The 23,013-nt window shown below is 37.1% G+C and overlaps 1 protein-coding gene and 1 non-coding gene across 4 annotated transcripts in view; one reads left to right on the top strand and one right to left on the bottom strand.

The window, feature by feature from the left end:
- Positions 1–611: 611 nt before the first annotated feature.
- Bbs7 (Bardet-Biedl syndrome 7) overlaps positions 612–23,013 on the bottom strand; it is a 41,858-nt gene continuing 19,456 nt past the window's right edge. For all 3 annotated transcript variants that reach the window (XM_004646156.2, XM_023706440.1, XM_023706439.1), the window contains 12 exons: positions 22,132–22,216; positions 21,236–21,335; positions 18,892–19,084; positions 17,467–17,541; positions 16,815–16,880; positions 11,725–11,864; positions 9,454–9,618; positions 4,064–4,173; positions 3,861–3,964; positions 3,610–3,733; positions 1,377–1,513; positions 612–650 (listed from right to left, as the gene is read on the bottom strand). In XM_004646156.2, coding sequence (XP_004646213.1) covers positions 1,380–1,513; positions 3,610–3,733; positions 3,861–3,964; positions 4,064–4,173; positions 9,454–9,618; positions 11,725–11,864; positions 16,815–16,880; positions 17,467–17,541; positions 18,892–19,084; positions 21,236–21,335; positions 22,132–22,216 — 1,296 coding nt within the window. In that variant the 3' untranslated portion in view covers positions 612–650; positions 1,377–1,379. The remainder of the gene's footprint in view (positions 651–1,376; positions 1,514–3,609; positions 3,734–3,860; positions 3,965–4,063; positions 4,174–9,453; positions 9,619–11,724; positions 11,865–16,814; positions 16,881–17,466; positions 17,542–18,891; positions 19,085–21,235; positions 21,336–22,131; positions 22,217–23,013) is intronic.
- Positions 22,319–22,428, top strand: LOC111814027. The gene has a single exon (XR_002819108.1). It is a non-coding gene; the product is annotated as a U6 spliceosomal RNA (small nuclear RNA).

Below are 23,013 nucleotides of genomic sequence, written 5' to 3'. Positions count from 1 at the left end.
GGGCTCAGAGTCATCTGACCGCTGCGCGCTGGAGCCAGTGGCAGACTGAGAGATGAGAGTCTGACCTTTGAGCCGAGCACTTGGTGTACGTGTGGGTGGGTGCCCTGGACTGAACACAAGGTTAAATGCATGCTACCAGTCTCATCCCCAGCCTGATCTTGTTATTTTTCCTAATTTAGATGCAATCAATTTAAAATGCCACCTGGCCCTACAGTTTATAATACAAAGAAATTCAAATACTAATTTTTTGTCTATTATCCCCTGGAACAGAGCCAATTAAAAAGCACACAGTGAAGTCCTAGTAACCCAGATAGTTTTTTAATATTTCATTTGGAAAGGAAGGTCGTTTAAAATAGTAAAAAATAGAGTTTCAAGCCCACTGCTTCCCCTTAAATACAACAAAAACAGTAAGCCCTTATTAAAATAAAATTTAAACATGTACCTTAAATTTTTTATATTTAATATTCAAAGATTGCACATAAGAATCATTGTTTTCTGAAAAATGATTACATTTACCCTACTGTTTTGTGTTTTTTTGAAACAGGGTCTCACAATGAAGTTCAGACTGGCCTTCAATGATCCTCCTGTCTCAGCCTCCCCACTGCTGGTATTAGAGGTGAGCACCACAACACTCAGTTCCATTTACCCTTCTGTAAAACACAGAAAATAGCTCATTTTCCACATCTTTATGCCATTTAACAAACTTGAAATATTATATTCTCTGAAATAAATCTGAATTAAAATTAATGAACAAAATTTCTGTAATTTAAAAGTCTTATTTTCCTTCATATAAAAATAACAAGGAAGTTAGTGGATACTAGTACAGGCAAAAAACTCAACCCATCTCCTCCCTTGTATGCTTCTACAGCTTCCCTGGCTGGGCAACTCAAGTTCATGTCCCTTTCCTCTGGCAAGCGCTGCTCATGCGCCTGCTCTTAATTTACAGCACTGAGCCAAGCAGCAGGGTCCTAAAATGTTACCAAGCAAGAGAGAAATCCGCTGCCAATCAATTCCAACTCCTAGGGAAAAAATTGGTAAATTATTTTCATTGGTTGTAATTATACGCAGGAACTAGGACACAAACCAAGTACCGTAACTTGGGTGTTTTATAGACACTAGCATGACCTCTTAATTACTTAATAACATGGAAAATCCATTTTCTTAACATTTCTCAATTTAAAACATCTACTTGCCAAAAATTATTAATATTCCTTTATAATTACTCAATTTATTTAAAAATAATATTTAGTTTGTCAAAAGAATTAAAAGTTTTACATTAAGTCATTATAAACATTTCTAGATATTAAAAGTCAGCTTGTGATTCTGCTTTAACATTATCTGAACTCATCACTTTTTTGGGATTTTACCTTACTTACCTTTCATGATGCATCAAAGAAAGCAATCAGTGTGTTTTGGTCATAACTGTCCAGAATCTCCAGCAGAAGAGGTACTTTGGTTTTTACATTGGTGCCTTTGAATTTAAACTTATCTATGAAAAGATCAGTGATCATGCCTATAAAGCAAAATGTTTTTTAATGAAACAGAATAATTGCTTGACTAAGCACCTGAAATTCCATTATTTAGTCTACACAAATATAAAAGAGTTAATTTAAAAAATATTTATGTGGCGTTTAAATCCAGTTTCAACATATAAACATTTATCTAGTACTGTTCTCTGTTGTTGTTTGAAGCACAGTCTCACTCTGTAGTCCAGACTGGCCTTGAACTCACTACATAGCCCAGAACTCATGGTGATCCTCCTGTCTCAAACTCCCAAGTACTGGTATTACAGGAGTGGGTCACCACATCCTGTAATACACAGCTCTAATAAACGTTTAACAACTGTTTAATAAGTTAGTAATAACAATCAACAGCTGGCCATTTTTTAATAGCTATTAGTATATATGACATTTTTCCAACCAAGCATACTCTGTTCTTAGCAGTTTTGTCTAAATTAAAATATTCCATCTATATGATCATTCTTCAAGGATCTGGCAAATTATTTCACCTTTGTGTTTTTCCAGATGTAAAATACAAGAAAAATACAAGGAGTTCAAGCTGTCAATCCTTTATCTAAAACCCTTGGTACAAAATGCACTGCAGAATTTTTCATAGTTTAGAAAGATAATAAAAGGAAAGAACCATGTATGGTATTAACTTAAGGGGATTGAGTGTCAATGTCTGATAATAAAACTAATATTTTTACAACAAAATATATCAAATATTTGCACTAAATAAAACTTAAAAGGAACAGAAATCACCTTATGTCAAATTTGTCATTAGATTACACACACTAAGTCAGGGTTTGCTGCCCACTGATGTATTAAAGCCTTCTGGGTGGATTTTGAAATCACTGAGATTGGTGGGTCTGCATCACCCATCATCTAGGTTATTAGAAAAAAAGAGGTCTTAGGCTTGCTATATAGGAAACAGTAAGATATTCCATAATATTACAGTTTGTGGGGAAATCTGTTTGTATATAATAAAAAATCAGTAAAATATTGAAGGCGCAACATGAATTGACAATATCAGTTAAAGCTGGGTGTTGTGGCACACACCTAGAATCCCAGCACTCTGCAGCGCAGAGCCAGGAGGACAGCAAGTTCGAGCTCAGCCTGGGAAATGTAGTCAATTAGTTAGACCTTATCTCTAAAAAAGAAAAAAAGGGGAGGGAATGTGTGCTGGGGGAGGGTGTTGCTCAGTGTAAAGCCTCTGAGTTCACTTCCCAGTACTGGGGGGGAAAAAAAAATCCGCTTGCCTGTGGATGGCAATATGCAAAAACCATGAATTCTGACGTGAGAAGCTTCCAGGGTAGGATTTTCATCTAACTAGGCACAGGACAACAAATCATAACATCTACCTTGAAGAGCTGTTTGCTGTAAGGGTGAAATATCTGATTATAAAGATGGTTTTAATCCCTTGCTGCTAACCAAACCTTTTCTCAGCTGGGTGTGGTGGGTACACTCCTATAATCCTAGCACTCAGTAGGCAGAGGCAAGAGAATTGTGGTGAGTTCAGGATCACCCTGGGCTACATTAGCAAGTTCAAGGACAGCCTGTACTATACAGGGAGAACCTGTTTCAGAAAAAAAGTTGTATTTGTTTAAAGTATGTCTAAATGTTGTTTTGAGACAGGGTCTTGCTAGCTAAGCCTATAATCCTGATCCTTCTTCCACAGCCCCTGTGATGCTGGGATTGCAGGTGTGTACCACGATGCTCACCACAACTTCTTAATACTTCCTACATTTTGTTCACTTTATGCAATATTTCTTCATATATATAAATTCACCACAGTATAGCCTCACTTCTTAAGTTTTACTAACATTTTGTCAAGTAAAAATTTTAAATTTTAAAACTAGCTTGATGGAATAAAAAATTTTGTGCTGTACACTGATTGCCACTGGTTCATGACTGATAAAAATTTTGTCTTTCTACCTTTTTCCTTTTTTTTTTTGCGGAACCAGGGATTGAACTCAGACCCTTGCGCTTGCCAGGGAAGCGCTTAATCCACTGAGCCATCTCCCCGGCCCCTCTACCTTTTTCATATGATCTCTAGCAAACAGCTAATTGAAAAGAAATACAGCAAGATATTCTAGAGTAGTCCACTAACCATAGAGTCTCTCCAGATGTGCAGGCTGCTTTTTGTATTCTTCCAGCAGGTGATCTGCCTCTTCCAGAATGCTACGATATTCTGGTATCAGAAAGTTCATATTTCCCTCATGGACCTGCAGCTCCTTTTGACAATCAGAAAAACAGAAATACTCTAATGTTGACAATTCAATACAATGTAATATGAAAGTATAATTTTAAAAATCCCACTGCTTAAAATAATGATCTTGAGTCCATAACACGTCTACTTACTTTTAAAGCATCTATTAGCTGCACTTTTTTAGCCAAGAGTAACTGGTATTCCAGCTTTGGGTGGATTAGCTTTAATGTGTGTTTGACTGATACTTCATTTATGTCTGAAAGAAATTATCCAGGCACAATAAGAAAAATCACTGCCACCAGAAACATTATTATAATAATAGTAACTATAAAAAATAATGATCAATTTTCCATACCATATGATATGTTGAGGTTTATTTTCCTTTTGGTAGCTTCTTTAGAAAGCACATCTTTTAGGATGGATATTGTAGAAATGTTGTCAGATTTAAAAACGCCTTCTCCTTTTCTATAAAAATAATATATTTTTAAAATACAAGCTGTAGAAGGAATTATACCTATAAATACATATTTTATGACAAGTACTCAGTTGTTTAGAACTTACTTCATTTTAAGTGTCTTCAGGTATCATTAATATAAAGCATACTTAAATGTGTAATCTTTTGCAAATGTATTAATTCAGCTTTTATACATACTGATAAAATTAAAAAATGGTAGATATATATCTCATGAAGATATAATTTAAGGGCTGGCAAGATAGGCCAGGGACCAAGGTTTGGTCCCTGGTATCACATGTCAAGCTGGCCCCACCCCTGGTCATCCTGAGCCACTACCACGACGGGATGGGTGGCCCATGACTGTAATCCCTGGGCTGAGGAGGCTGAAAACAGGAGGGTCACTACTAGTCCTAGCTGCGGAGTGATACTTTGTACCAAATACATTTTAAAAATAAATATAATTTAAATAAGTACTTCATTTTACATTTTTTCTTTACTGTCATGAGTATTTTCAATAGCTAACCTCTTATATAAAAGATGCATTTAGAATTGCTTACTGACATATACAGGTTTTGTTTTTCTTTCATGTAATCACATCAATGATATGGTTAGTGCTTCACACTTTAAAGAAACCTGGTATCAAACCTGAGGACATCTGTTGTTCTTCCATACCTAGTATCCACTGCCACTGCTATGGTCACAGAACGCTTATTTTTCTTAAAAAAACAAAACAAAACAAAAAAAAAACCTCCTTCTCATCCATATAATTTCAGTGGAACTGGCCTCAATGTATTTCTGGCACTTTAAGATGCATTTCACAGTGCATTCCATACACCTGAACACAGTGGTGCAAGACTTGAAAAGGTATTCAACCCTGGGACTGCTTCTAAAACTAGTATGAAAGACAGGCACTCTACCTGCCAAAAGATAAAAGCTAGATTTCAGGAACTACATAGCCACTACCTTGCTACTACATGGTAAAGACAAGGAAAGACAAAAACGGTGATGGGAAGGTGTAAAATCTTGGTGACATCAGTTAAGCCACCAATCAAGTTGTACCCAGGGACTGCTAGCCTTATCAGATTATCTAAAATTAATTCCTTTTATGTGGCCTCTGTTCGGTTTGTTTTTAAATGACCCCAAATCTCCTAATATGTATCATTCTTTGTATTTCCCATATTGCCTTTTCACTTGCTTTTCATATACATTTACACACAGATCATTATATCAATTAGCTGTAGGCAAATGTTAATTGTTTTTTCTGAAAAGATAAATAGTAATCCCTTATGTGGCTCTTAACTATGTTTTAGAAATCATATTTTCATTAGCCTTTCATCTTAACAGACGGTATCTATGCACAACGGCAGGAACTGTGACATGACTTACATGTTTCATCTTTAAGTTGTCACAATTCAGTGAATTAAGTGCTATTAGTTCCCTTCCTCAGAAAAGAAAATTAAAGCTCAGAGAGTTAAGTAACATAGGTCACATAGCCAGTGAGTAACAGAGCATGACTCAAGTCTAACTATGGCTGCTTTAAAAATATACATGTATTTTATTCAGGAACATGAAAGACACATATTAAATACCTACTGTATTCAAAGCCTTGTGTTAAGTATTTGGAAGCTATACACAAAGACGATTTTAAACAGAAGACTATGTCCATGAAGATACAGTCTAATATAAAGAGCAAACCTTACATAAAGCTTATCATGTCCTCCAAACAAATAACAATACCAAAGACAAGGTAAGAATAAAATGCTATGAGGGAACCCAGGATGTGGCTCAGTGGTAAAATGCTTGCCTAACATATATGCAGCCTTGTTGCATAGGTCGTGCTTTACCTTGGTCTTAACCATCCAGCAGAAAAGTATAAAAACGATAAAAACGAAATATAAGAAGTAAAGCCATGCTGTTATGTTGAGCTGTAGGGGACTCAGGTCAACAATTTCTGACATTGCCAGTCAAGCGGAAGACCGAATACTATTATGGGCTACTGGACTCTTTTAGAATATCTTGCTGAGTTTACACACCTATAGTATTCAAATAACGGAACTTGACCAAAAAGGGGGATACAGATGAATGTCCATGTTGTATCTGTGTATTCAAAGTGGTTGGGATAGATATATAGTTACATTCTCTTAATGAATAGAGGGATTTGTTCTACTGGTGTTTGTAAATAGGATATATCCGCATCTTGTACAGCAATTAACCACTAGGAAGAATGTATGCAATGTGTTAATTATTGAAACTGTCCTACCAATTTGATTTGAAACTGTCTCATTGCTATTTGTTTATCAATAAAATTATGGGAAAAGAAAACATATATGCAGCCTTGGGTTTGATCCTTAGAATCAAGAGGGAAAAAAAGCTATAGGAACTGAAATCAAAGAAAGCTTCAGAAATGGATGTTAGGTTGGACCTTGAAGGATAAATAGTTTTGTAACAAATTTAAAAAAAAAAACTCTTGTGTATCAAAGGACATCAACAGAGCGAAAAGGCAGCACACAGAATGGGAGAATAAGTTTGGAGATCATGTCTCATTAAAAGTTAATATCCTTTGGGGTTTATATCTAAACCCCAAAGCTTCATTTGCTCCCAGCTGAAGTATTTGGACTGACTGGATTATAAAAGTGGCAAACGGATCAGTCCACTGATTGGATTAGCGTAGTTCTGGGTGGGTGACTGGAATTACTAAGGATTAAAGACCAACCCTGGATGTGACAGGCACCAACCAATAGGCTTATAGCCTGACTTGAATAAAAAGGGAAAGGGGGATGGTCATTTTTATGTTATGCATATTTTGCCATAAGGGATATTCCTCAAAGTAATTAAATTATCCCCAGCAAGGAGTTCACTGAGACTTCCAAACTGAACAAAGGGTTTACCCAGGATCTCTGGACAAAGCATGTGAGTGGAGGACAGTTTTGATGGTTGAGAAAACAATAGCATAATGAAGGAAAAAGGTATGTGTTACATGGTTTGTGTCTAGTTTCCCCCCAAAGCCTCCTGCAATTATGAGGCAGACTTCTAGAGTTTATGATTAATTCCTGATTTAGTGCTGGGATTATGGGTGTTGAGTGTTGCTGGAATTATGGGTGTTAAGTACTGCTGGAATTATGGGTGTGAGTGCTATCCCCACCCTGGGGCAGACAGCCTGGGTGCAGTATAATGAAGGGGGAGAGGCTTGCTCTCTGCCTCTGCTGCGCCTGTCTTGCATTTTGCTGTTTTCCATTACCATGAATGATTGCCCTCTGCCATGTGCCACTCAGAAGAGTATCGACTGAAACCTCCACTAACTGAGCTAAATAAACCTTTCCTTCCTTAACTGTGGATGTTGGATATTTTGTCCCAGCAATAAGAGAAAAGTAACTGAAATAAGTATGCTATTATAAAAATATATAATATGCCAGGGTATGTTGAATTGTCTGGTGTGACTGACTCGATAGTTTCATGTGGTGCTTCACAAAAGGAAAAATTACAGATTTAGAGATGCAGGAAATTCTTGGAGTATACAGTCAACATCTCCACAGAACTGATGGAAAAAAATGGGTAGGCTTCTTGATCTCAAAAGACTTCATTCCGAAGCAAAATTGTATGTTCACTGTTGCTTGGTAGCAAGGTAGAATTAGCATGTTAGTTTTACCTAGGAAGCAGGAAGTACAATATCTCAATCATCTGCTTAGGGAAAGAATGCATAAAAGGCCTAGGTAAAGAAGATAAGATCTGGTTACATAAAGATATGAGACAATGAGAAGGCAAAGACCTTACAGAAAAAGGTGGTCCAAGCTCAAAGAGTAGATACAGAGATTTAAGCTTCACGTAAGAAGAAAGTCTTTGGAGAATCGTGGATAGGAAAAATGAAAGGGAAAGGCCCAGCCTCTATGAACTCAAAAACAGAGCTTACAAAAGATGGGTGACAAGTGACAGTGATGGAGACAGAAGTGTCACTAGGATCTTTTTTTTTTTTTTTTGCAGAACCAGGGATTGAACTCAGACCCTTGTGCTTGCCAGGGAAGCGCTTATTCCACTGAGCCATCTCCCTGGCCCCTAGGATCTTGACAAGAGGGAAAAGAATCTGATCACTGCACACTAACATGATGGCTTCACAAAGCCTGCAGCCCTAAACCCTGAAGTTCTAAGCCATTTCATATTTTTGCACATAGAAATTCAACTGGAATTTTTATGGGGATTAGCATAAACATTCAACAATTTTGGAAGGACTGTATTATGTCTTGTATCTAGATGGCCCCAAGGCCTCATGCATAGGTCAGGCTTTTCAGACGTGGCTGGATATAGAGGGTGATGATGCTGATATCTGGGGTGTGTGGTACTAAATCAGTCCACTGATTGGCTTGGCACAGTCCTGGGAATGGATAATGGGAAGGCCCAGCTTGGTTGTGAGTGCTACCTGCCTTACGATGGATAGGCTGGATATAATTTTAGGGACAGGGGAGGGCTGCTGTAATGGCTTGCTGCTTGCTCCCTGCTGCCTGCCATGAACTATTTCTCCTCTGTGATACCCCTCTGGCATGCCATCCTGCCTTGAGTTCGAGGCCAGCTTGGGCTATGTAGTGAGTCCAACGTTAGTTTGAACTACACAGTGAAACTGTCTCAAAAAAAAAAAAAAAAAAAGTTCTCTATATTTCTAATTGAGTATTCCTACAGATTTTATGCAGACATTATGTTATTGCTATCGTTACACCTTTTTCTTTTCTTTTTGAGACTAGGTCTTGTTATGCAATTCAGGTTGGCCTTGAGCTCACTATGAAGCCCAGGTTGGTTTCAAACTCGCAACATGATCCCCCTGCCTCAGCCTCCCAAGTGCTAGGATCATAGGCATGCACCATCATGCCTTTATTTTGGTACTGAGAATCAAACTCAGGACCCTGAACTTGCCAGGCAGGTGCTTGTGCCATTGAGCTATACCTCCAGGCCCTCCTTGAGTCTTTTAAAGAACTTTTTTTTTTTTTTTTTTTTTTTTTTTAGAACCGGGTATTGAACTCAGGCCCTTGAGCTTGCCAGGGAAGCGTTTATTCTACTGAGCCATCTCCCCAGCCCTAAAACTATTTTCTAATTGCTTAGTGTTATTGTTGGGAATTTAGGAAAGGTATTGATTTTTGCATATTCATCTTTATCAATTACTTTTTCAAGCTCATTCATTTTCCAGTAATTTTCTCGAACAGTGTGTTTAATCCTATTATCTACAGCTTATTCCTGCCTTAAATGAGAACTGAGATGTGCCACTTCCACATGCTAACACTTGTCAGCCAGCAATAAGCTTTATTTACCTGTAGGTGCTTTCAAGTTGTGTGTCCAGGAAGGTGTTTTGAAAGTAAAATGTTACACATTCTCCTGCTGGAGGCTTTTCAGGGACTTCAGGAAGGCAGAAAACTACCCAGGAATGAACTTCAGCAAAACTGAACTGACCTGTGAGAGTCAGTGTATTCATGGGTCTGTAATTCAACAGCAAAGTCATACATGTGTGCGTGACAACACATAGCAGTATTACATGTGCCTGTCTACAACAGAATATTGTAACAGTAGCTCAACAAATCTTTTAGAAAACGTTTTTTTTTAATATTATGTTCTACTGGATAATCATACACATCAAATAAGTAAATATTTTAATTTTATGAAAAATGCTTATATGCTTTACAAATACATTTGAGTGTACTCAGTAGATTCATTTTACAACAGTTCATCTACTATTTCTACTAGATCAACAAAACATGTATGAGTCTCCCTAGGGAAAGCATCAGCATTATGGAAAGGCAAAGCTAGGCTTCTACTAAGGCAGCCATAGACTGAAACCCTGTTCTTTCTTTAGCAGGTATGTGCCATATGGTAAGTCAGAGGAAACAGTACCTTCTGCCTTGCAGGATATAGAATATTTTGTATCTTACAAAAACATATAATAAAGGAATAAGGGGGAAAGGGAGTAAAAAATGAGTACATTTAAAATAAATCAAATAGGGCTGGTGAGATGGCTCAGTGGTCTAAAGCACCTACTTAGAACAAGCTTAGCAAAGCACAGGGACCGCGGTTCAATCCCCCAGCACCACATGCCAGCCAGCCCCGCCCCCTGGTGGGCTGAGCTGGCCACACACACACACACACACACACACACATACATACACACTTAAATAAATAAATAAAATTAAAAAAAAATAAAATGGATAATTATAGTTCGGGGGTTTTTTTGTTTTTTTGCAGAAATGGGGATTGAACTCAGACTCTTGTGCTTGCCAGGCAAGCACTTATTCTACTGAGCCATCTCCCTGGCCCTTAAAATGCATAATTATAGAACTACAAAATACAAAGCACATGAAATGAAAAGTTCAGGAGAAATTTTCGAGATAATCAAGACCAGTCTAATCTAAGTCTCTGGTTCCCAGTTTACTGTCTTTCCAACACACCATGCAGTTCCCAACTTCGACTTTTAGGCAGTAAGGCTCCCTCTTCCCCAAAAAATCTATTCTCTTTCATGTCTTCCAGAAATCTTCCTTAGAAATGTTCTTTCTTACATCTTAAATTACATATCTTTCAAATTACAAGGTGCAATAGAAAGAACATGGGCTTTGACCTCAAATCATAGCTTTGGTTCTTTTATTAGAAAGTTACTTTTCTGGGGCCGGGGAAATGGTTCAGTGGAATAAGTGCTTCCCTGGCAAGCGCAAGGACCTGAGTTCAATCCTTGGTTCTGCAAAAAAATAAATAAAAAAGAAAAAGAAAGTTACTTTTCTAAGCTCCATTTCTCATTTTACAAATGAGAGCCATGCCCTGGCTGGCTGCAAGAATTTTAATGATAATACATAAGGACCTAAGGATGTGTGACACAGAGGAAGTATTCCATAACTGTTAATCTCCTTCTCTTCTCTTTCATTTGAGCCTATGTGCTCTTGCTCTCAAATGTGATAAACAGGAAGATGTTAAGTTGGAATGAAAGCCAGAATACAAACTACAATAATCAATTGCTCTTCCAGTATTCCCTGAAGTGAAACAAAAAGAAAATGCAGTATTTGAGGCTTATACAGTAAAGCGTTAGTCATACAGAACTGTACAAACTAAATGATAAACAGTATTTGTTCAGAATAGCTGACTGTATTCATGGGTCTGTAATTTAACAGTAAAGGCATTTGTAGATGAGAATATGTTTGAGAAAACTGCCATTCTATGGTAATGGCAATGTGAAAGAAAAACAGAAAAGTCTAACTTGACAGATTCCAAAATGAAATGTTACAGAAATATTAAACCCATAGATAAGTATTAAACCCACAAGTTGAGGTAACTTTAATCTTTAAATTCAGATTATCAAAATTTATACTTCAAAAATAAAACAAAAGATAGCTGCTGTAATGGCACATGCCTGTAATACTAGGCAGGAGGATCTCCACAAGTTCAAAACCAGCAGCATAGGCCACATAGTGAGTTCAAGATCAGCCTGAGCTACATAGTAAAACCCTGTCTCAAAAAACAAACAAACATATTTTTTTTAAAAAAACAGGTTTATCTGAATAGTGTAGTAACTTAAAAGTAAGCTGCTCACTTCTTTGCCCTACCTGTCATGGTCAATAAGATGAGTTCTCTGATGAAGTGAAAGGGGTTTGATGTGGTACTGTCGGACCTGACAGGTTTTGGGTTGAACTCTTGGAGTTACATATGCTTGAAGTGTACCATACTGGCCTTCAATTGAACGAATCTGCAATATAAAAGAGAAAAAAACAGTAAGAATGATTTTCAGCATAAATACTTTTTAAATGTTCACAGGTTATTAAGTACTTAAGACTTATTAAGTCTTAATCTCTTCTGCATTACTTTGAGGAATATAATGGCATCTGTTAAACACTTTTTACCACTTGAGTGAGAAAAAGTAAATATAATTTTGGCCAAAAAAAATTTGAGTCACCAATAAAGTTAATCAGCCTTTAAGTTACCCCAGGCACATTCTCAGTTGATCTGTCTACACTGAACAATCCCTTACTATTCTAAGACATATACTCTCACATACTACCCTATCACATCTAAATTCCATGCATCTGGTCTGGGATATTCTTTCAGACTATTTTGAACACTGCTTGCTCAATATCCTGAGATTTCAAAAGCTTTTTTTTTTTGGGGGGGGGGGGTCTGAGACAGGTCTCACTCTGAAGCATAGGCTGGCCTTGAGGTCACTTTGTAGGCCAGACTGGTCTCAAACTTCCAAGGATCCTCCTGCCTCAGCCTTCCAAGTGTTGGGATTACAGGCGTGTACCACCACACCCAGCCTCATCAGAGTTCGCAAATGTGTATAACTTGACTTTCTTTCCCTTCTTGCCCCCTTCAATACTTCCCCATTTTCAAAAGCTTCCTTTCCCCCTTATTTCTGCCCCCACCACTATTCTCTCCCTCCTAATCATCCTGCTCTTGCCTGTTCCACAAAGTGTGACTGCTATATCCTAAAGGGATGTTTCCTTCCAAACTTTTTGTTATGGTTCACATCTAGATGCCCCCAAAGCCTCATGAGCTCCTGGGCAGGGGAGGTGACTGGTTCCTGCAGGAGATACTCTTCAGTGGATAAGTGCACTAAGTTCCTGTTTTTACAAACAGGGTCTCACTATGAAGTCCAAGCTGGCCTCAAACTTGCAGTGATCTTCTTGCCTCAGCCTCCAGAGTGCAGGGATTACAGGTGAGCACTACCACGCCCAGCCCACTGATGAGTTTACAGCCGAAGGCAATGTTGAGAAGTGTAGCGTGGCAGCAGGAGGTGAGTCACTGGCCACATGGCCTAGAAGCGTTTATCTCTCTTCTCCTACATTTTATTGTTGTTTTAAGAGAACCTCACCTTGTAGTTTAGGCTGGCCTTGAACGTGCAGAGCAGCAATCCTACCTTAGCTCTCCAGTGCTGGGATCACTGGTGTGTGCTGCCACCATGCTGGGCCCTCTCTTCATGTGTATTGGATTCCCACCACCACGCCAGAAGCTACTTCTCTGCTAGGTCCCTCATCCATGCTGCCCTGCCTTGAGCCACCTGACAGTGGACTGGAACCTCTATAAACTGTGAGCCTGAACAAACCTCTTCTAATTTGTGGGTGTCCAATACTATGTCGCTGCAATAAAAAATGTATCTAGGACATCTTTCTTCATCCCAATGCAGGAACTTCATCTTCATTTTGCATTTTTCATGAATCCCTGCATGCTAACAGATACAGTATATTATAGAGCCAACTCATGCTCTGTAGTACCTATATAATATTCCACTGCATGGCTGGGCATGGTGGCGCATGCCTGTAATCCCAGCACTGAGGCTGGTGAGGCAGAAGGATCTTGAGTTCGAGGCCAGTCTGCATTACACCCTGTCTCAAAAAAATTAAAAAAAAAGAAGAGAAAGAGAAAAATCCATGGTGTGGGGTTATTTATTCTGCCATTCACACTCTGATTATTCCCTTTGGCTCCACTTTACTGCCTCCATAAACAATGCTGCAATTAACTCTATTAACTCTACCCACATCTCCATGTATACTACTGTGAATTTCATGCTATTAAAGAGACACTCTCAAAGTCTGCCACTACCTGTAAATTGCTGTAATAATTTATATTTCTACCAGCTATAACTGAAAATGGCCTTTTATTTATCCCTGTCACCCAATGATTTCTTTTTGTAAAATTTTTTGAGTTAGATAAGAAGAAATTGCTTTTTGGTGTCTTAATTTGTATTTTCCTACTATCAGAGCTTTTTGTATGATAGAACTTTTTGCTATTTTGACTCCCCTGTTATGGTTTGTGTCTAGATGTCCCTCTAAAGCCTCATGCAGTCATGAGGCCAGCTTCTGGTTAGTGACTGATTCAAGGTCCAATGCTGGGAATGGGTATGCATGCTACACACACCCTGGAATGGGCAGCCTGTTTAGAATATGAGGGAGGGAAAGAGGCTTGCTCTCTGCCACTGCTCCTCCCCTTTTTGCGCATTGCTTTTGCTATTTTCTGCTGCCATAAACTGCTGCCCTCTACCTTGGAACCAGCCAATTTTGGACTGACACCTCCACAAACTGTGAGCTAAATAAATCTTTCCTTCCTTAATTCTGCATGTCATGTATTGTGTCCCAGCAACAAGAGAAAAGTAACCAAGACATCTGTTTTTTCCTTTTTAGGAACCACCTATTTCCAAACACTATACTTTTTTTTTAAGACAAGGTTTCACTATGTATTCCAGACTGGCCTTGAGCTCATTATGGAGCCCAAGTTGGCCTCAAAGCGATCTTCCTGCCCCAGTCTCCAAAGTGCTAGGATTATAGGCATGCATCACTATACCCCGCTTGAATTAATAGCCGTATGCCTTGCCTCTTTTCTTTCTTCATTGGTCTTCTTTATGATAGTTTATAGACTGTCTTTATATTTTATTGGTACTTTTTTTTTTTTAACAACCAGGTACTAAATTCACTTAATTTATTATACGTGATACAAGATTCTACTAGGGTTGGGGTGATAGACAATGGTATCATGCATGAGGCCCTGAGTTGGGCCCCCCATGTGATTCTATTTCATTTTCTTTCAGATTAATACCAGTTGTACAATGCCAATTTTTAAACTAAAATAGCAATTTAATAGAAAATTTCCTTAAACAGATATGCACTGAGTTCTCATAAATGGAACTATATCCAGATGCAAATCTCTTGCATAGGCTATTTATTTAAATTTAAAAATGCTCTCCCAGGTTTTTTGGTTTTTTTTTTTTTTTTTTTTTTTGAAAGAAAGATTTCACCGTAATGCCTAAGTTGGCACTGAATTTGTAAGCCCAAGTCATTCTCCTGACTTGGCCTTCTCAGTAGCCAGTAGATGTGTGCTACCACACCCACATTCTCCATTATTTTAATTATAATGGTTTTATAATACATTTTATCATACGGCAAGGCAAGTTCCATCTCACTTCTTCATAATTTTGCTGGTTCGGGCTGGTGAGATGGCTCAGTGGTCTGGGGCACCTACTTGGAACAAGCTTGGCAAAGCACAGGGACCGCGGTTCAATCCCCCAGCACCACATGCCAGCCAGCCCCGCCCCCTGGTGGGCTGAGCTGGCCATACACACACACACACACACACACACACACACAAATAAATAAATGTTTAAAAAAAAATAATTTTGCTGGTTCTTTTCAGGCATTTTTTTTTCCCTTTGAACTTTTAAATATATTGTTTTTCATTTTTTGTTTTTTTTATGTATTTAGCACAGTGTCTCACTACACATATCAGACTCACCGTGATACTCCTGTTTGCAGCCTTCCTAGTGCTGGAGTTATAGGTGTGCACCACCACACCCAGTCTCAATCTCACACCGAGGGGGCTGGAGCCGGGGCAGGCACAGCATGTCAGGGATCGAACCCCAGTCCCTGTGTCTGCCTAAGCAGGCTCTTTAATTCACTGAGCTATCTGGCCAGCTCTATGTAGTTACTTTTTAAAAACATTTAGGCGTGCTTTGAAATTTCCTGGCATAACCTTGCTCAGAAACATACAACACTGAATATTTAATTAACTCACTCATAAAATATATTCACTTATGATTTCTCTGTGAAGTGGAAGACCCAATACTATATGGACTACTGGACTCTTTTAGAATATTTTGCTGAGTTTTCTAATTTACTTTTACAATGTATGAAATGTTCACAGATCAAATGAGTTGTTTAAGAAAAATATTTAGTTGGAACTTCCTTAATCATGTATAAAGAAAAATATTTTGTATCAGCTTCTCTCTGGGAAAAAACACACTCTGAATCTGAAAACAACAGCAACACAAGGAAAAAGGTACAGATCATAATTTTATTTATTTATTTAGGTACCAGAAATTGAACCCAGGACTTTGCACTTGCCAAGCAGGAGGTGCTGCACCACTGAGCTATATTCCCAGTCCAAGATCATAGTTTTAGATCAGAGATGTATCAAAACTAAAAATTAAATTTTTAAAAAATGTATCACACTACAAAGCTGAAATAATTTTCTATGTAGTTAAATTTTAAGATTACATTACTAAATTGCTTCAGAAAACTTTAAAGTTCTCTCTCAAATAAATAGTGTAAATGAAATCACTAAGTACTCAGCAAAATCTAGACAGGAGAAAACTAGAGGGTAAAGGCGTAAACTCAGTAAGTTTTATTTAGATCATGATTGGATCAGTCTATCAACATAACAATCAGAATTTGAACACTAAATGATGACACTAAAGAACTGCTATTTTTAGGTTTGATAACAGTAATATTTTTAAAAGGGTACTTTTAGACACACATACTGACATATTTACAAATAAAATAGTAATTATTTTCCTTTGCTGGCACGGTCTGGCTTGTGAATTGCATGAGCTAATCACTGCTAAAGCCAATGATAAATACATGAGGATTCATCATACATTTATTTTTTAATTTATTACAAAATTAGAAAAAAATTCCACTTGGACACTTTAAGATCAATAGTTTTAGAAAAGTTAACCAACTAAATGCTAATAGAAGATACAGTGGTTTGAGCTAAATGAAATGAGATTTTAAAAGTCTGTGCTCCAGAATTTTTCATTTCAGAGAAATTCAATATAAAGAACTGCCATCACATTTTGTAAGGTATCAAGGGAGGGGGCAGAAAAAGTTTAAACAAACAGTCACACAAAGGTAATTTCTAACACAACTTTTACCTTGAGTTCCAGCCTTGTGGTATTTGCCTGGCACCGGTAAGTGGCAAGAAGAAAGTTGTCATTTGACTGGGAAGAATCCAAAGTTGAGAAGAAGTATGAATCCATGTTTTTTAACAATAAAAATACCATCAATAATAAAAATGTTTACCATTTCCTTGAACACCCATCATTTGTGCTAAATGCTTTCTAAGCACATTCTCATTTGCCCCTACAAATAACCCTATGCAATAAGTGTTACTAAGTAAGTCTTTCAGATGAAGAAACCAAGGCTGTGATGAGACAGGTAAATTTCTCCAAAGCTAGTGATAAAACTACAAATGAAATTCCTATCTTGAGGACTCTAAAGCTCATTCTCTGTCTTGAGTCTCTACAATATTTGTAAACGTTAAGAGCTCCTTGAAAAATCTGTAATACAAATGCCAAACGTTTACGTTATAAAAGTATGCATACCAATTCCCAATACCTTCAGTTTTCATAAGTAGACATACAGGAAAGAGAAATAGCTAATCTCTGACTCTCAGCAAATAGCATGGTGCCTAACATGGTGCTGAGGCAATCAACACATGAATACATCAGACCCTCATTGCAATAAAGTTAAAATGGTATGAGAAATGAAAACTTTAATAAAGAATTTTTTATACATTTTACTTACCTCAGAATCACAGCTGCTAAAGCTAACAACAGCAGAATTCTTATCCACATCAAGTAAATCTATTGGAACATCACTCTACAGTAATAATAAAAAAAGGTTCAGATGGAAAACCTAAAAATGTTCACAAAAAACATGTGTTTTCTTTTTGAGTTGTTAGTTCTAGTTTATGTTTATCTTTGAAAATGTGAATTCTCTTGATTTACATTCTATTATAGTAGTTCTAGGAAAATACTTATTTTATAAAGAATAAATTTTATTTTATACTTGCCTACTTTTTCTAACTTGGATTACTAAAAATCATAAAATATTATCTTTTATATCCCCTTAAAAGTATAATCTTCCTACTTTTGGTAGCTTTTGTTTTTCAGAAAGGGTCTCACTATGCAGCCCAGGCTGACCTTGAACTCAGTGTTCCTCCTGCCTCAGCCTCCTGAGTGCTGGGGCTATAGGTGTTCACCACAACACCTGGCTTACTTTTCCTACTTTTATCAGTGCTAAATAATATTACCATGGGCTACAAATAACCATGGGACTAACTTTCTTATATCAACTCATTCTTACCAACTTTGTTGACCCCAAAGATAATCTGTAGTCTCTGCTAAAGAAACGGTTTCTAATAGAAAGTTACTGTTCTGTTTTTCTTTTCTGTTTTTTAAGAGAGGGCTTCACTATGTAGTTTAAGTCTTGAACTTACTGTGTAGCTCAGGACATCAGCCTATCAACTGCTAGGATTAAAGGCATGCACTACCATACCCCACAGACACTGTGTTCTATTATGACTTTCACTTCTAGAGTTGTTCAGCAGAGCAGCCTGTGACTAATATTACTGAAGAGTTTCTTACCTAAGTTTTAATTAATACTCTGATCTATCACATCTTTTCAAATTCTGTCTTCCCTCTCTAACTCATTAGTTTCTCATTTTCAAATGTGTTTTCCATCTTATTCTTATTTTGCATTCATGCTATTATTATCCTTTGCTACCTCTTGAAGATCTTCCAATTTGAAAGACAAATAGAAAAATGGAGTTACGTATTATCCCTAAATTTCATCCTTTGAGCTTATCAAGAAACCAGAGTTCATAAGCAAGCTATACACTATCATTTTAATACTTAAGAATTTTTTCTTTTGGTTTTTTAAGATAGGGTCTCACTATGTAGCCTACGCTGGCCCTAAACTCACAGTGATCCTCCTGCCTTAGCCTCTGGAAAAATAGATACCTTTAAAAGTTCTGACTGTGTAGTGGGATGTTCTAAATCACATCTGTTAATATTCTCCCAGAAGGTAGTCAAAGAATAAAATTCTTCTTGTCTCTTCTATCTCTTCCTAAAACTAAAGTTTGGGAAAATGTTCAATAATATAAGTACCCATGACTCATTTGCAAAGTAGGTTCAATCATAAAACTAAAAAATTGGACATTCTGCTTACCTGTATTAAGACATTATCTATCGCAGTCTGCACCTCTAAAATAAGGCTATAGCTGGCATCATCCTTATTTAATGTAAACTTGTCATTTATGCTAATTGAAGATAAAGCTGTTTTTGCTGTACTTGACTGAGCAGCCTGTTGATAATTCTCTCTTTCTTGTAGTACCTTGTACTGCAGATGTTCTAACTCACTCCTAGAGAAAAATGAATACAATGTCACCTAAAAAATAAACATCTCAAGGTCTTAAATATGTATAAAAGTTGGGGATATTTATTTTGCAAAATGTTTTTACTGGTTGACTTAGAACTATAATGCCAACAGGAACAAAATCTGCTTTTTTTTTTCTGGGAGAAGAAAAGCAGATTACAACAGAGAGGCAATCACAAGGCAGTTTTATTTTTGTCTCAGTCTGTCTAAGCATTCATCTTTCTATTGATATGGGGAAAAATGACCTCAGCGTATAGCCTCCAGATGATATAAGGGGAAAAAATGAAACTACTGACCTGGGACAAGTTCATGTTCTCTAAAACCAAAGAATGAATTTTAGGAACAAACAGAGGTTATGAGCAGAATATATTTATTGGGGGGGAAAGAAAGCTCCTGTCTAAGAGAGGGACAGGAGGAGGGCCCAAGTGGGTTGTCCTCAAAATCTGTGCTTCTATACAATTGACCAAATGATGCCACATTATTTATCCCTAATCCAAAAATTAAATCATCTCCTCAGTCCCACAGCAGCAATAGTAACAGTTTCAAGTATCATATCAGATTTCAAAAACTGAACCCTAAAATGTGAATACAGTTTGGTGCACACAGTCCTAGTCAGAGGAGAAACAAAACGCATGAAGCCAGTAAACGTACACCTTTCAGTAAGACCATAGGCAGATCCACAGGATCAGGAGAAGCAGAGCACTGACCTGGCATGATCGTGAGCCAGGGGAACAGTGCAAATTCTATCCAGCGCTGCAGTGGGTTCTGCTGGGACGGGACTGCACAGGCACTACTGAGTACACAGTAACCAGGGTAGAACAATGTGAAGCTTAGCTAGCCCTAACTTAGGAGAGGAAGGGACTTGAATAGGATCGGTGCAATGATCAAAGTGAAAAATTCATTCACCGAAGAAATTTACACTACCAGATATTATGTATTTATTCCTGTGTACTAGCACCGTTCCAGGGCTAGATAAACAGAACATATGCGAGTTTGTCATAGAGTTTTATTCTAGCAGAATGATGAGGAAAACTTGTTTATAAACATAAAGTCTTATTCTGAGGATGTGAGGAAGTAGTCGTTCCAGGCATAATGATCCATTTTTGAAATGCACATAACTGTGGAATACAATAAACTATGTTCTCTACAAATTCTTACTTTTTCAATTTTTCTAAGTAACATACATACATTTCACCAAAAGTTTAAACATTTTCAATCTTGGGCATAAGTGGGTTAATCCACATAGTATTCTTATTGCATAAACCAGGACATCCTGAATCTATTACACTTGTTTACATAAACATTAGAGGTTGCTCTCCTGGTGGCTTTGTTGAATTGGTTTTTACTACTAGTAATTACTGCATTTGCTGCCTTAAAGTCCCTGTAGCCTTTAGCTAACAAATAATCAGCCCTCACTTCCCTAATGGTGAATGGTTGGAGTGAACAATCATTAACACTTTCAGCCAGCCCCACTTCCTCCTTGTGTGATGCACCCACATAGGAGGAGTAGGGGATCCCTTTTTGAATGGGGCATAAAAGCAATCCCTGAGTCTTAGCCAACATTATTCAGTTCCAGCCAATGTTAAAGATGAAGAAGAGTTCACAGGAACAGTAAACAGTAGACTTAGGGAGACATGGCTGAGGGGGTTTCTTTCTAATGTCCATTAAAAACAAGAGCAACACATTGTAATTATCCCCAGTTATACAAAGAAAGAAACATAATTATGGAGCTAAGAAAAACTCAATACAGAATGATAGCAAAGGTATTTCTAATTCTCAAAATTTATCAGCACTTACTGCTCTCTCAAGCTCATAAATTTGTACTTTATTTTTTATTTATTTATTTTTGTGAGACAGTATGGTAATAATTGGTATGTCATGACAAGAAGTACGTATTTAGAAGGCCAGAATGACAGGCATTCCAAGCATGACTCTTCTATTACACACTGCTATCTTCAGTGCAGTTGCTTGGTTCACAGGTATCAGCATGTATAGTTAGTCAGGGATAAATCTGTACTTTAAAAGCTGATTAATTATTCCTTCTAATAAAATATAGTGCATGTATATGCAATACAAAGCAGCAACTACACACTTCCCTCAGAAATGAAAAATAAAAGCAAATAAAAAACTCCATTACCGTAAAGAAGCAATTTTATTCTGCATCTCCTGATTAATTTTTAGTTCTCCAGGTCCACTTTCCTTATGAATAGGTTCTGTTGTCAGGCCTGTAACCCAGCCTGTAGAGATGAATTGCAATCATGCACCATTTAATGCTGCTGGTAGCATCATATAGCAGAAAGCCCAATATGCATGTCTTTTGTCTACCTTACTTAGCCCTAGGACTTCTTAAAAAACACACACACACAAAATCAAGCTGGAAAATATTCAAATAAGTACTTAAACATTTTATTACACTATTTTCTGCTTGGATACTATAATACTATGATTAATGGAGTCCTTCAAATCTTAACAATTTAGTTTTTAAATATGGAATAAATCAGCACATTCTAGAAAATTCAAAACAGCTATCAAAGAGCTGCCTTTCAAAAATTATTTTCAGGGAATTTAAACTCATACAACTACTGTGAGAATGCAAAAACTACCTACTCAAAAGCAAATATTTTATGGGAATATGTACTTGTAGTCCAAAACATAAACTAAGTTTTAGTGAATACTTCTCTTTAAGCCAAACAATATCATTTAATTGTTAAAGGCACTGGAAGCAAGATAAATATTCTTAAAAAGTGCTATTCAAATGTTTATAAATAAACAAGCCTACTCCTCCTTCCTTATTTTGTCTGTTTATTTACTTATTCTCAGTGCTAAGGATTGGACCCAGGGCCACACATGTATCAGTCAAGCACTCGGCCACTGAGCTACTCACCTTGCACTTTCTTATTTATTAAACCAATACAGTTTATAATACTGTAGGCAAGAGTCAATTTACTAATAATACTTTTTTGAAAATAGTCATCAGAAGAATTAAGATTCTTGTTATTCATTCTTTCAACTCTTAAATCATCATTTATTTACCTGAATATGTGGACACCACGATTTCATCATAATTGTCTGTCCCTACACAACCACCTTGGATGGATGTGATACTTTCAGACAACATCTACAACAGATTTAACAAGTATTTTGTTAATAACTAAATTTCAAATGTATGTTAAAATGAGCTGAAAAATTTATTTTCCTACTCAAGATATTCAACATATGTGTGCTCACTTCGGCAGCACGTATACTAAAATTGGAATAATACAGAGAAGATCAGCATGGCCCCTGCACAAGGATGACATGCAAATTCATGAAGATATTCAACACATATTTATTGAGCATTTAACCATGTGCACCAAGATTAGAAAGAAAGCATCTTGAAAAATGCCAGAAAATTGCAGTGTTTTTCATTTTGAGGAGATCCAGAATTTCTCCTGTATATCTGTGTGTAACACATTATATTCATCTAATGAGCAAAAATTATTTATGTAAAAGGAGGCATTTTAAATTATATAAGCAACACCACCAATAAGCTTAATCTACTATCTAAATTCAACAGACCACCTCTCATGTGTTTTCTCTAGTACTTTTTAGATGAATAAAACTATGTTTCCCTGAAAGTTAGCTTCAGGGTTTTTTTCTCTGTATTTTCTTAAGATAGGGGTCTCACTATGTAATGCAGGCTGACTTCCAACCCATGATCCTTCTGCCTCAGCCTCCAGAGTACTGGGATTACAGGCCTACGATACTCTTGCTATAGCTTTTAGAGTTTTCATCATATGTTTAAGGATTTTTTTTTTTTTTTTTTTTTGTCCGAATGCCCTCAGGGGTGGTTTGGCTGGCTGGAGTGTTGTGGGGATCGAACTACAGCAACCTGAGGCTGACAGCTTTGTGGAAGCAGCCACTTAAAGCACTGAG

This window comes from Octodon degus, unplaced genomic scaffold (assembly GCF_000260255.1).
Source record: "Octodon degus isolate 3935 unplaced genomic scaffold, OctDeg1.0 scaffold00256, whole genome shotgun sequence".
In the NCBI taxonomy this organism is placed as follows: Eukaryota; Metazoa; Chordata; class Mammalia; order Rodentia; family Octodontidae; genus Octodon; species Octodon degus.
The sequence above is the reverse complement of the archived record's forward strand: the minus strand, read 5'-3'. Positions and strand labels throughout refer to the sequence as shown.